This window comes from Gavialis gangeticus, unplaced genomic scaffold (assembly GCF_001723915.1).
Source record: "Gavialis gangeticus isolate Ggan-Ray unplaced genomic scaffold, GavGan_comp1, whole genome shotgun sequence".
Lineage (NCBI taxonomy): Eukaryota > Metazoa > Chordata > Crocodylia > Gavialidae > Gavialis > Gavialis gangeticus.
In genome coordinates, this window is record NW_017729026.1 from 13,235,633 (window position 1) to 13,248,014 (window position 12,382).

Sequence of the window (12,382 nt, forward strand, 5' to 3'; positions counted from 1 at the left end):
TCCTGGTCCCCCCCCAAAAGTTGAAGTTATTTATTTAAACAGAAGTAAAAAACAACAACAACAAACCCAGGTATAGAAAGAAAACATTCAGAATACTATTGATCTCTTAGCTGATCATTACTGATTCACTCGATCATACATAGAACCGAAAGTATGAGAACATAAAACAAAGCTTTACTACTGACACAATGTTTGATTATGTGGGATATTTTTATATACACCTAATACCAAGTATCTGACAACAATAAAGGAGGATAGACTTGGTCTGATGTCTTGTATGCGAACTGCTGGACAGCTTAGATAGCTACAAAGCCAGTTAAACAGCTCTTTAAATACCATTTTTTGTGTAGGGGGAAGATTCCTTGCGTAAACAGGAACTGTGGAATTTGAAACAAAAGTGACTTACAAAAATTCAAAAAGATACCAAACCATACTCTAAATAAATAGTTCCATCTTGATGAATATATACAGAACATCCATTATGTTAGTTATCCAAAAATGGCATATCTGTGTCCATTGGTGCTGGAGCAAGTTCACATAAATAAAACAGTGTGGCTTCACTTGCTTCTGCCTCTGTCAGGGGTTCCAGCCTTACTAATTTGCTTTGAGTTGGTTCAGGGTCCAGACTGCTCTCCAGAAGCTCGTCCACTTCTTTATCAACAGAAGACATGGATTCAGCTGCAGAGGTCCCACTTTCAACAGCTGAGCCTGGATTCCCATCAAAGAATGCAAGAAGTGGGAAGGCTGTATACTGAATGAGCTGTTTATCTACAAGGGAAAGAAAAGCAATACACAGGAGTGTCACTAGGTGTCTCTTAGTCCTAACTGCCACGTTTTTAATTTACCCTACATTAGCAACAAACCATGATAATTATTTTTATACTGAAGTCTGATTTTTAAAAACCATTGCACATACAGCTGAGGAGTACCATGAGGTGAATCAAAATTCTCTGTTCGGACTTGTCTGAAAGAGCACCTTCAGTTTGTCCTCGCACCTGGTGCAACACAAGATTCTCAAGAGCAAATAGCAGATTAGTAATGTTCCGGTTATTTTTTGTCAGCATGAAACATATCAGGCAGACAGCTCATAACTAAAGTAATTGCAACACCAGATTAGAAGCATCTTTTGGTTCAAGTTTCAGTTGAACTTCAAAACTTTTCTTGCAAAACATCTACCATAGATTGTACCAACCTGATTTGGGCTTAGAACTTTGTGCATCTTGTGAAGCAGGTGGTGCTCCATTGCTCTTCGTAGTTTCTATTCCCTTGGTCTCCAACTGAAAAAAGAAAGTCAAAACATACACCTGAGACGATTTTTAAAATGAACTGCTGTCTAGATGCAAGTAACAAAAAAAGTAGAAAATGACAAGCTACCTGATTAATCTTTACAATAAACCACGTCAGGGGTTTTCAACCTTTTCTAAAGGAGCGTACCCCTTCTGGGTACACGGTGCGGGGGGGTGGGTGTCAGTCAGCACTCCATCCCCGCCTGCCCACTCATATCCCCTAACCTGTTTCCAAGTACCCCCGGGGGTATGCATACTCCTGGTTGACAACCCCTGACCCATGTGAAAGTTGTGGTATACTTATTACATGATTAATAGATCCTAGTCTTGAAAACAAAATGGTAATAGTTACGTGTTCCAGAACAGAAGCAAGTTTGGGATTATCTAACCACGTGGGAAACAATCAAGCTGTCTTGACTCTTATTCCCTCAGTTCCACTTCCAATTCTAGCCTCACTTTTTCCATATATTATTCCTATTACCCCTCTGTATTTTTAGCTCTTCCAAATGGTGCTATATAGTTACTAATTTTAAGAGTGTATCACACCCCCGTTCAGATCAGTCACTTTCCCCTTAACTTTTGCCACTTTTTGCCTTTCCTCCTAGTCAGCAGGACAGGAATAACGTCAACTGCTACCTTCCTACCCATGTAAGGAGAAGTATTGTTCAAATGCAAAAAAATTTAAAAGTAAGAGAACAGTTCTAGGACAGGTGGTCCATAAACTCAAATTGTGTTTCTCACAACTGTGCGTTTTGGACAATACCAATTGAAAACTTACTTTAGCATTACTGATATGATCTGTGGGATTCATCTGCACGGAGCTTGTAAAAAGCTGAACAAGACAAAACACATCAAAGTTTTTAAAATTCTGCACTTTGGTATGCATGAACAGTGTAAGCATGTGCCACTAGGGGGCAAAACCTGTAGTATAATTATGATAATGCCCCTAGGCCCCTTACAGATTGAGACCACCTTTTAGAAATCTGCTATAGTACCAATTCGTTAAAATATATATATATATATATATTGAGAAAAGATCTGTGGAGAAGAGCTGGCTGTTGCATTTTGTGACTTCAGGGCACAGTAACACACTTTTTCAGGTTTACGTGGCAGTGTCTGTACATGCCCGGCTCAGAATGGTCACATTAGTCAATTCCAGAAATGCCAAACTCATACCATTTAACCGCCATGTAGTTGGTCAGTTAATTTTAAGGGAAATAAAGATAAGAAAGGACCTAGGAGAATAAAAGCGTTGGGACTGGAAACTGTGGTACAACCTTTTACAAATACCACACAGAATCCTGTTAGCTCCTAACTTAAATTTTTCAGTTGAAAATGTTAACTAATACAAACTATTAACAGTTGTACTTCTGGATCACCTCCCTCTATTTGCATGCAGTTTCACCAGGACACGTATTCTCACTACTAGCAGATTTTTAGATACCAGCCTTAAACCTAAGATTTCCATCTCCCCGCCCCCTTATTCCATTCTTCTTCTCTAAGTGTGCTGTTTCTGGCACAAGCTGGAATTACGGGAAAGAAGTTCTCCATTCAAACATCCGCAAACCTCACAATGCACTGGATCCCTGAGCCTAGGACCTAGACCTAGACAGTCTGAGGCTCTCACAACCTCTCTCCTTCCCGAGTAGATGCAAATACACATACTGGACCATCTACTCCACAGATGAAGAGCAAGAGCTAAATGCTGATCTCTGGTTCCTTTGTCTACTTTTGTCCAAGATGATGGAGGTAAAATGATGATACTAATGAATGCAACACTTCTTCCACGTAGCATAAATAATTGCAGCATTTTGAGCATGCTCTTCAAGCAGTGTAGTACTTACTGTTTAAAGTTCAAGCAAAACAATATCACAGAAAATATATTTTTTTCATGCAAATATCCTTAATTATCTTGATCACTACACAAAATAAAGATTAGAGGGGGACATAAAAGATACATACATCAACCAGAAGATCTGGATCTATGCTGAACTGTCGTCCTGACAGCATGGCTTGGAAGTCTTCTAAACTGCAGTCAATACTGTCAAGATAATCCAAGAGTTCAACTCTAGAAGACAGAAACCCCCCAAAACACAACATACATTTATGCTTTGAAATGCAGCACTGAATCTACTAATGTAAGATAAATATCAAATGAGATGTACCTACAAAAGTTTTCTACAGTGATTTTTGAACTTCAGCTGCTTGGACCAGGCATATATGAACTCTACCATGACTGTTTGTAACAAATACACTGGCCTTGCTTTCCACCCAGAGAGGGTTATCAATTTGTACACGATATTCACTATTTATTTTAAACACACTCACAATGCTGCCGCTGTATCCACAATTAAGAGCAGAAGGACTTTTTTTTTTTTTTTTTTTTTTTTTTTTTTTTTTTTTTTTTATTTCCAAGTATAATTTGAAAAGTTTTAGAACTGAAAACAAGTATTGATTTTGTAGTTTATGCTATAAAAATATTGTAGGTTTTGTGGGATAAACATAATCAAATTGTTCCATGCAGGGATGAAAAATTAAGCCTACAAAATAGTTCAGAAGACAAAATAATTTTTGGTTTGCTCAAAATTAAATGGATAACACAAGTTGTTCTTTTGCTATGCAACACAAAGGATACTGTAGGGTCTGTCATATTTATTATTAAACAGCAATGATAATAGCAAAGGTTTGAGAGAAAGGGGAGCTCATTTGCAGCAGGAGGGAAAAAAAAAAATCCAGCCTTAAAAGTAATGTGAGAAATGTAGTAGGTAAAAAGAAATGAAGGGAAACACAGGCAAGTTGTACCCCTATTTGCTACATTATGGTGTATAAGGCAGGTCTGAAAGAATAAACACACACGTGAAATACACCTTAAAAGATTCATCCAAGTTGGAAGGCAATGACCACTAGAGTCATACAATGAAATAAAAAATTTCAATACAGCATTTCAGAAAGGAATTGTATCTCTAATAGTAAGAAGAAATGTAACAAAGGCTAACTGTTACCCTTTGGATGAGAGAAACCTATTAAAGTTACACATGGAGGTAAAGAAAGAGGTAACAAAGAAAACCTAGGTAAGACAAACTAGGCCTTTTGATATTTCTACACAGGTTTCAGATTTTTTTTTTTTTTATACTGAATTACAGAAAAATGACCGCAAACCTAATTTTAAAAGACTCTTTGCCAAATATCTTTAAGCATCATTCAGTGAAAATAATTAGAAGCAACCATGTGGCAAAAATGAAGTTAACACTTAGTATTTCTTTAAGAGGAAACTACTTACTTTCCAAGAAGGTTGATATTCTGTGAAATTACTCCATTCTCACTGAGAATGGAATCCATCATTGACACTGGGTCTTCTGCAGTTAGAGTTGACTGGTTATTCAGCTGGACAGCACTTGACATGAGTGGGTTTGTACTGTCACTGACAGGACTAAGAGGATCGTTGACTGGGATAGTGACTGGTTCTGTATTTTTATCTCCTTGAATTACAGGGGCATAATCGTCCTCATTATCATCTTCTACTATTACAATATCAGGAGAATGACTACAGCTGTAACACATAAGAGAAAAAAGTTACAGAAATAAAAGTGGCTACAGAACACTGGATTGCTAAAGGGTTAGACAGTATTATTCTGAAGACGTTGCTAGCAGCTGTCTAGATAACCGAGTATGAACTTTGTAAGTAGTTCAGGACTGGTACCAAAATAAATGTCCGTTTGTATCAAATACCTGAAGTTGTAAGGTACAGATTTAAGCAGCAAACTTTTAATAAACTTAATGCACTAAAATATCAAGAGTGGTATCACAGTACATTTTGTAAGCAATAGGAGATTTTCAGAACTACACATTCACGTGCAGCTCTGAGGGAAAGAGTTTTAAGTACATGCAGGGCATTTTCCTGGGGTTAATTACATTGCAATAGTTCTTTTAGAACTCTTAATTCTTATGAACTGGAGTTAGACTGATTATATCAGTCTAGACCAGTGGTGCCTGATATTTTCTAGCCATGGCCTGATCTCTCCCTGCAGGGCCTAGCCAGCTGTGCAAAGCTTAGAAATTTGGAGGCCTGGAAGCCGTGGCAGTGTTAATTGCCATCGCTTCCCCACTGGCAAACTTCTGGAGCCATGGGGAGACCCACGGCCAGATTACATGGCTCTAGACAAACCAACTTTACATCTGACTGTCTACCAACAGTATCAACTTCTGCAAGGTTGTTGCTGTTTTACTTGACCATTAACCACAAGTAAAACTCCAGTGGTGACTATAAAGGGAAATAGACACTAAATAGCAAAACTGAACATGGCAAAAGATAAAGCTTTGTCAGGGCTGACAAGCTAAATTCACCTCATCAGGCAGAAGCATGCAGCCTTCATTAAGGTGAAGAACAGCATGAAGAAGATATTTGGTCCTGATGCCTTTTTAAAAACAAAAACACCCCCCCCGCTGAAAGTTACCACTCAGCTTAACTCCTTTATTAAGATTTGTGTTTAGGATTGTATTCATAAACATCCATTTGCCAAATATCAACTCAGTAGTTCCAATGTCAACTAATAAAACTGGATTTTAAATAAAAGTTTCATCTGATGGTAGCTGAAAAAGCACACCATAGATTCAGAAAAACAAATTTACATAGCACAAAATAAGTAAAATGGAAATATGTACAGACAGCATTCAGACCACAGAACTGACAAAATGGATCAGTGTTGGTGACTACCATCAAAAACATTTGACTGGAATAACCAACTCAGAGGACATTATTTATACATGATAGACATAAGTCAGCTATCATATACTAAAGGATAAAAACCTTAAAAGCTGAAGTAACTTAATCTTACTTTTAAAAGCCAAGACAAACTGAGAAAGTGTGCAGATGGTATCTTTATAAAAGCTAAAGCTTTCAGTATTATTTTGTTTTTGCTGAACTAGCCACAGTAAAAAAGCAACTGCCCTTTATCTTCTAATACAAGTGCACAGATCTGGAGGCCAGATACTTGCATAGTAAATGGTTATTGAAAGATAACCATGTACATGAATTGATATAGCTGCACTTTCCATTTCAGTCAAGGAAGCAGTCTGAATTATACAGGTTATCTGAACCGTATTATAGGAGCTTAAATCTGAAAATACGTTATCTATATTGTACAATAGCAAGTTCCATCTGTACTCTAATTTATACAGATTTCTTACTTGGAAGAGTCAGAAGTGGCATCTTCGTTTGATTCAGGAGTAATTGGAGCATTTTCTTCATCACCCATGGCATTTTCTTCATCACCAATGTCCTCAGTGACATCATAAATAATTATGTCATCTGAAATCTGTTCCCTTTGTTTTAAGCCCTCAGTTCTGTTGAGTGGTACCTGAGAATTATAAACACAAATATCTAAAGGAAAACAATCTAATGAGAAACCAGACCAAAATACTTCAGGAGTCCTAAAATGAATATGTAATTTAGAAAGAAAACCACTCAAAATTCCAGAAAAACCCTTTGGAACATAATACATTTCAAGGCTTTTTAAAATTCACACTTAAGTTTGGTAAAACTTGTTTTCAGACAAAAAATAACTTAAGGAGCTTACACCTCTAATTTTGTAGAGACTGCCTTTGTAACATTCCAAATTATTGGAATATAGGTATTAGAACACTGAAGGATCAAATTAAATAAAAATAAAACTTGGTTAGACAGTACGTTACCAGAAGGAAAACATTGTCAGTGTTACGGGTTTAACGTGAAAGCAAAAAAATGTATAATGCATGTTTTAACAGAAGTGGGAGCACTAATCCTACTCTACCATTATGAAGCTGTTCAAAAAGAACATTACTGCGTCCTTCTTGCAGCTTTCACCGGAAGTTCCTTGATTTGCCTGAGTGAACAATTACCTTTCCCCAGTAGCATCTCTCCTGCTCCAGCTTTACCTGGGCAGTAAAGCCAATTGCAGCCACTCTCAAGTCACTCTGTTCACCAATTCTACTACAGTAAAAGCACTTTACCATCTGGAAAGCTCCATTAATTGGCATCTGTCATAGACAGCATCTGTTGTTTATGGCAGTGGATTGATGTGGCAAAAGCAAAACCAGAAGTCTCAGTGTGGCACTTCCGGTTTTGCTGAGTCCCACCTCTTTCTCAAGGACCATGGTCCAGGGCAAAGCAGCCTGTGTGGGGCCCCCACCCTGTCCCCCTGGCACACTGATGCCAGGGAGTGAAAGCCCTGGCACACCGAACGTGGCAGGAGGCATGGTGGCCTGAACAGGCAAAGATGCCTCCAACCTGCTGGAGAACCGGCACATTTCATAGTTTCATAGTTTCTAGGGTCGGAAGGGACCTGGGCAGATCATCTAGTCCGACCCCCTGCCATGGCAGGAAAGAGTACTGGGGTCAAATGACCCCAGTGAGGTGGTCATCCAACCTCCTCTTAAAAAGCCCCAGGGTGGGAGCCTGCACCACCTCACATGGAAGCTGGTTCCAGACTCTAGCCGCCCTGACCGTGAAGTAGCGCCTCCTGATGTCCAACTTAAACCTTCCCTCCGCCAGCTTGTGACCATTGTTCCTGGTCACTCCTTGCGGCGCTCGGGGGAACAGGGACTCCCCTAGCGCCTGCTGATCCCCCCAAACCAGTTTATAACAGGCCACAAGATCCCCCCTCAGCCTTCTCTTTTGAAGGCTGAACAGGTTCAGGTCCCGCAACCTTTCCTCATAGGACCTACCCTGCTGTCCCTTGATCATACGAGTGGCCCTCCTCTGGACCCTCTCGATGCTGTCCACATCCCTCTTAAAGTGCGGCGCCCAGAACTGGACGCAGTACTCCAGCTGCGGCCTGACCAGTGCCGCATAGAGGGGGAGGATCACCTCCTTGGACCTGCTCGAGATGCATCTGTGGATGCACGACAAGGTGCAGTTGGCCTTCCTAGCCGCCTCCCCACATTGCCGACTCATGTTCATCTTGGAGTCAATAATGACTCCCAGATCCTTTTCCACCTCCGTGCTGACAAGAGGGGAGTTCCCCAGCCTGTATGTATGGTGCCGATTGTTCCTCCCCAGGTGCATCACCTTACACTTGTCCGTGTTAAACCCCATCCTGTTCTCCTCCGCCCATCCTTGTAACCTATCTAGGTCCAACTGTAGCCTGATGCTCCCCTCTATTGTGCCCACATCCCCCCACATCTTAGTGTCATCAGCAAACTTGAACAGGGTGCTTTGCACCCCCTCGTCCAAATCACTGATGAAGATATTGATTAACTGGCATCCCCCATGGATGTCGGATAACAGAGCTTTTACTGTACTTCTGTCTACCCTTCTCTCCTTCCCTCCAGCTGGCACATGCTCAAATAAAATACTTTAAAATAAACTTACGTGATGGGCATCGTCAGCTGGTTCTTTAACAATCTGCTGAAACAGGTTTGACTTTGGAGCTCCATTGGTATTCAAAAGTAGTGGCCTAAACCAGAGAAACCAGAGTTGTGTGAAAATGCCTAAACCATGAAGAATGTTTCTAAAAGCAAGAGACAGGCCAGCAAAAAAAGGAAACTCAGCTAGCTAGTAACAGAGGACTATTATTTCCAATACTGTACTTACCTCTTTCGCTTTAGACTCACTAACTGGTTATTCTGCACCAGAGTGACAATAAACTGTACAATCTACAAAAAACAAAACAAAACAGGAATATTATTATGACTAGTTGTTTCAGATTAGTGGGTAGCCAGCATGTTTAACTTTGCAACTCCTACTAATACTTCAGACAGTAGGAATTATCAGCTGTATATGGCAACAGTAGCCAACTTCTTCTAGCTGCAAGCCAGAATGACCTACCTTGGGTCAGAAGAGGGCAGCACAAGTACCTGCAGCCAAATACTGCCGAGCCCTACATTCATAGGCTGGATCTGACACCTCAGATGTAGTATTGATCAGATACAGTTTGCCTAGCATCTTTATACAAAGTCATCAAAGGAAAACAGGGCAAAGAGAATTAAGATATTCCCAGATAATGTTTGTAAAGACTGGAAGGAAGAAGACAGGCCTTTTCAGATGGGAAATGCTAAAGAAAGAAAGCTTTTTGAACCAAACCATTCTGTGTATACCGAAGAACTGTGATTTGGTTAAGTCCTAGAAAGAAAAGTATTCTAATGAATAAGCTGCTAGAAAATATAATTGTATGAAAATTTACTAAAAACATATGCACTTATGCAGCTGGTGAAAAGTAAGATACGCTGATGTAGAAATCAAGTCAGGGAGTATATGATGTGCTGACAGAGGACAGTGGTACATGAAGGACATGTAACTGAACTCTATAAGTCTTATTACAAGTTTTTAAAAATACCAATTGTTAAATAAGGGGTGTAACTTGGTAAATCAATTATAATTGTTAAATCAAGCATTTACAACTCTAATTTGCTCAAACTATGTATATGAAACTACTCTGCTACTTCAGTACTAGCCTTTATTACACAGATTGCAGAACAGCAATGCAGTAAGCAAACAGGAATGTAAATAGTCCATAAAGTAATTTTTACCTGTGGCCTAAACAAAATATAAAGCTAGGGTGGTGCTACATTAGTAACGTAATTCCAGTGAACCACCTAAGATCCCACAAGATATTCTATCAAGTAATGCTAAACTGTTTTATCTTGCAAATACTTTCAGAAGTGAATTTTAACGCTAAATGATCACAATAAATTTACATGGTCAGAACAGCAACCAGTATCATATAGATGAGATCCTTATCAGTATCTAAATAAGAAAAAAAACCCAGGACTTTTACCATGGCTTCCATTGGTAAATGCACCATAGATGTAACATTATTTGGAGATACGTAAGCGCATGTTTTATATTACTAATGAATGAGTTAACAAAGCCTTTTTTTAAATTACAAATTTCACGTGAAATTTGTAAGCTGAGGTATAATTAATACATTTGTCAGTATCAGAATAGTTTTGCAGAACAGAAACAGACAAAAGAAAAAAAAACCCTTGTCAACTACAAGTCAAAGGATACACGATGTCACATGGAAAAAAGTTTGGTGTTAAAAAAACCCCAAACTCCTGCCAATATTTTGACTCCCATAAAATCAGCAATTATTACAAAAATAAAAAGGTGTAATAAAGGCTAGTCCATATTTGCTCAAATTCATGCTCTACATTTTTAAAATTTTTTTTGTAAACATGTACAAATTAAATTAGCCTTGCTTTTATTTCTTGATAAGCAGATGTGTTACAGGAAAAAACAAAGAAAGAAATCAAGGCCTTGTTTTAATATTAATCTATTTTATTAATTTCACACCTATTAGAAATATATGGATTGGCGAGGGACAGAACAAATGCTTGAGGAACAGATCTACTGCTCTTCCCCTAAAAGCAGAAACAAGAACCATCTCTAAGAGTTGGGGACTTTTTTGACTGATGCAGTTTTTTTGTTTGATAACTTTGTACTAAACATGGCTGATTTCAAGTTTTTAATTGCATCTTAGTTTCAGTAGAATTCATGTTCCTCTGGTAAGTTTGTAATCAGTGGCCAGAAATACTAGTCTAGCATGCTTTTGGAAGCAAAACTCAAGTGCTGCTAGTGCAGAATTTAATCCATATAAAAATTCTGTTTGGGCTGGGCCACTGCAGGCCTTTCTCCAAAATGAGAATGGGACGATTCAGAATTGCCCCAAGAAAGGAAAGTCTTCTGTCAGGAAAAGGCAGCATGGTAAAAACATATCCATGGCATCTTTCTTTGCTTTAGATTTTCACAGCCTGAGCTACAGCTCATTTTACGTAGATGAAAGAGTTGTTTCATTAATTTTGAAGAAATCTAGATTTCACACATATATGGAAGTAGTAAGAGCAAGGACAAAAGAAGCTCGTGCACATTACAGTATTTCTGGGAGAATTTGCATGAACCTCAAATGAGGCCTTACCTTCCGAATAACCTGTTGTTGCTGCAAGTGTTTTGCTCTCAGTTCTGCTACTTCTCTCCAAAGATTTTCATTTTCCCTGTTTCAAAGGTGAACAACAAACTAGTGAACATCTCGCGTTGACCTTTTTAGAAGAACAGTAAAACTCCATCATCTAACCTTAACTAGGACCAATGATGTTTACCACTATCTTTTTAAATACATTAATTTTGAACTCTGCATAAAAATACAAAATATTCAAGAACATGGCAGATGTCAGGAACCTAGTATTTTCAATTTACTTAGAAGTAAGTAAGAGCACTGACAGCTAACCTATTTAGAGTGCAAAGATTTGGCAAGAGCATATGGGATAGCTAAAACTTCTAAACTGTAATGCTACAGTATCTCAACTCTAATGTACTCCTAGGACTCAAGAAAAAAAAAGTTAGATTAAGATGATTTTTTTTCATATTAGTGGATAACATTCAATACATTTATGAACAGTTGGGAAACGAAAATAAAGACCAACTACAGAATGAAGTAACCCGTGTTTAAATATTTAGCAGAGATATGCCATAGGAAGCTAGAAATAAAGTAAAAAACCGAAGACCACAAACTAGTTCCATTTCAAACTGGGCCAATTAACCCCACAAGCAGAATATGAAACTTCATAAACACTCTGTTCCAAATTTTTATTTTGAGCAAGAAGTTTGAAAATTCAGCTCACAGAACAATTTCAAACTCTTTAATAATTGTAAAGTTGAGCAGATGTCCAGGAGCAGCAATTAAGCAAGCAACTCATATAGTGGAAGAGACCGGTAAGCCGTGTAACCAGAATTTTTATATGAACTAGTCTCAGTGAAACTTGCCTTTCCAAACCAGCAAGAGAAAATATTTAAAAATTAAACCTATGTTTTTTGTTAAGACAAGTTTTATACACTACAGCTCTCTTTCTGCAAAGACAAAAAAACGGCAGGGACCTCTGGCACCAATGTATTTTACCCATGGTTTGAAATTGGTCGGTTTGCCCTGTTGGCTGTTAGAATAATCTGATATTAGTGTTGAGTTCCTTCACATAGTCATATTTACCGCTTTAAGGCAGAGAGTCTGGATTCAATAGTCTCTTGTTTGATTTGCACTTTTTGAGCACTGCTTATGATTTTGGAAAGATCCTCCTGGCGAATTTTGTTTTCTTCAGGTCTTGACGAAGAAACCTTTAGGGTGGGG

General features: G+C 38.5%; 1 protein-coding gene across 4 annotated transcripts in view; it reads right to left on the reverse strand.

Moving 5' to 3' along the window:
* The window catches only part of HSF2 (heat shock transcription factor 2), a 44,289-nt gene continuing 31,907 nt past the window's right edge, over positions 1-12,382 (reverse strand). Inside the window, exons 4-13 of one of the 4 annotated variants that reach the window (XM_019520027.1) lie at positions 12,245-12,369; positions 11,180-11,255; positions 8,857-8,918; positions 8,635-8,719; positions 6,474-6,643; positions 4,567-4,836; positions 3,249-3,327; positions 2,065-2,118; positions 1,193-1,277; positions 1-768 (exon numbers count right to left, since the gene is read on the reverse strand). In XM_019520027.1, coding sequence (XP_019375572.1) covers positions 485-768; positions 1,193-1,277; positions 2,065-2,118; positions 3,249-3,327; positions 4,567-4,836; positions 6,474-6,643; positions 8,635-8,719; positions 8,857-8,918; positions 11,180-11,255; positions 12,245-12,369 — 1,290 coding nt within the window. In that variant the 3' untranslated portion in view covers positions 1-484. Of the gene's footprint in view, positions 769-1,192; positions 1,278-2,064; positions 2,119-3,248; positions 3,355-4,566; positions 4,837-6,473; positions 6,644-8,634; positions 8,720-8,856; positions 8,919-11,179; positions 11,256-12,244; positions 12,370-12,382 lie in introns of all 4 variants that reach the window. The other 3 variants (XM_019520026.1, XM_019520029.1, XM_019520028.1) reach the window with 3 other exon arrangements.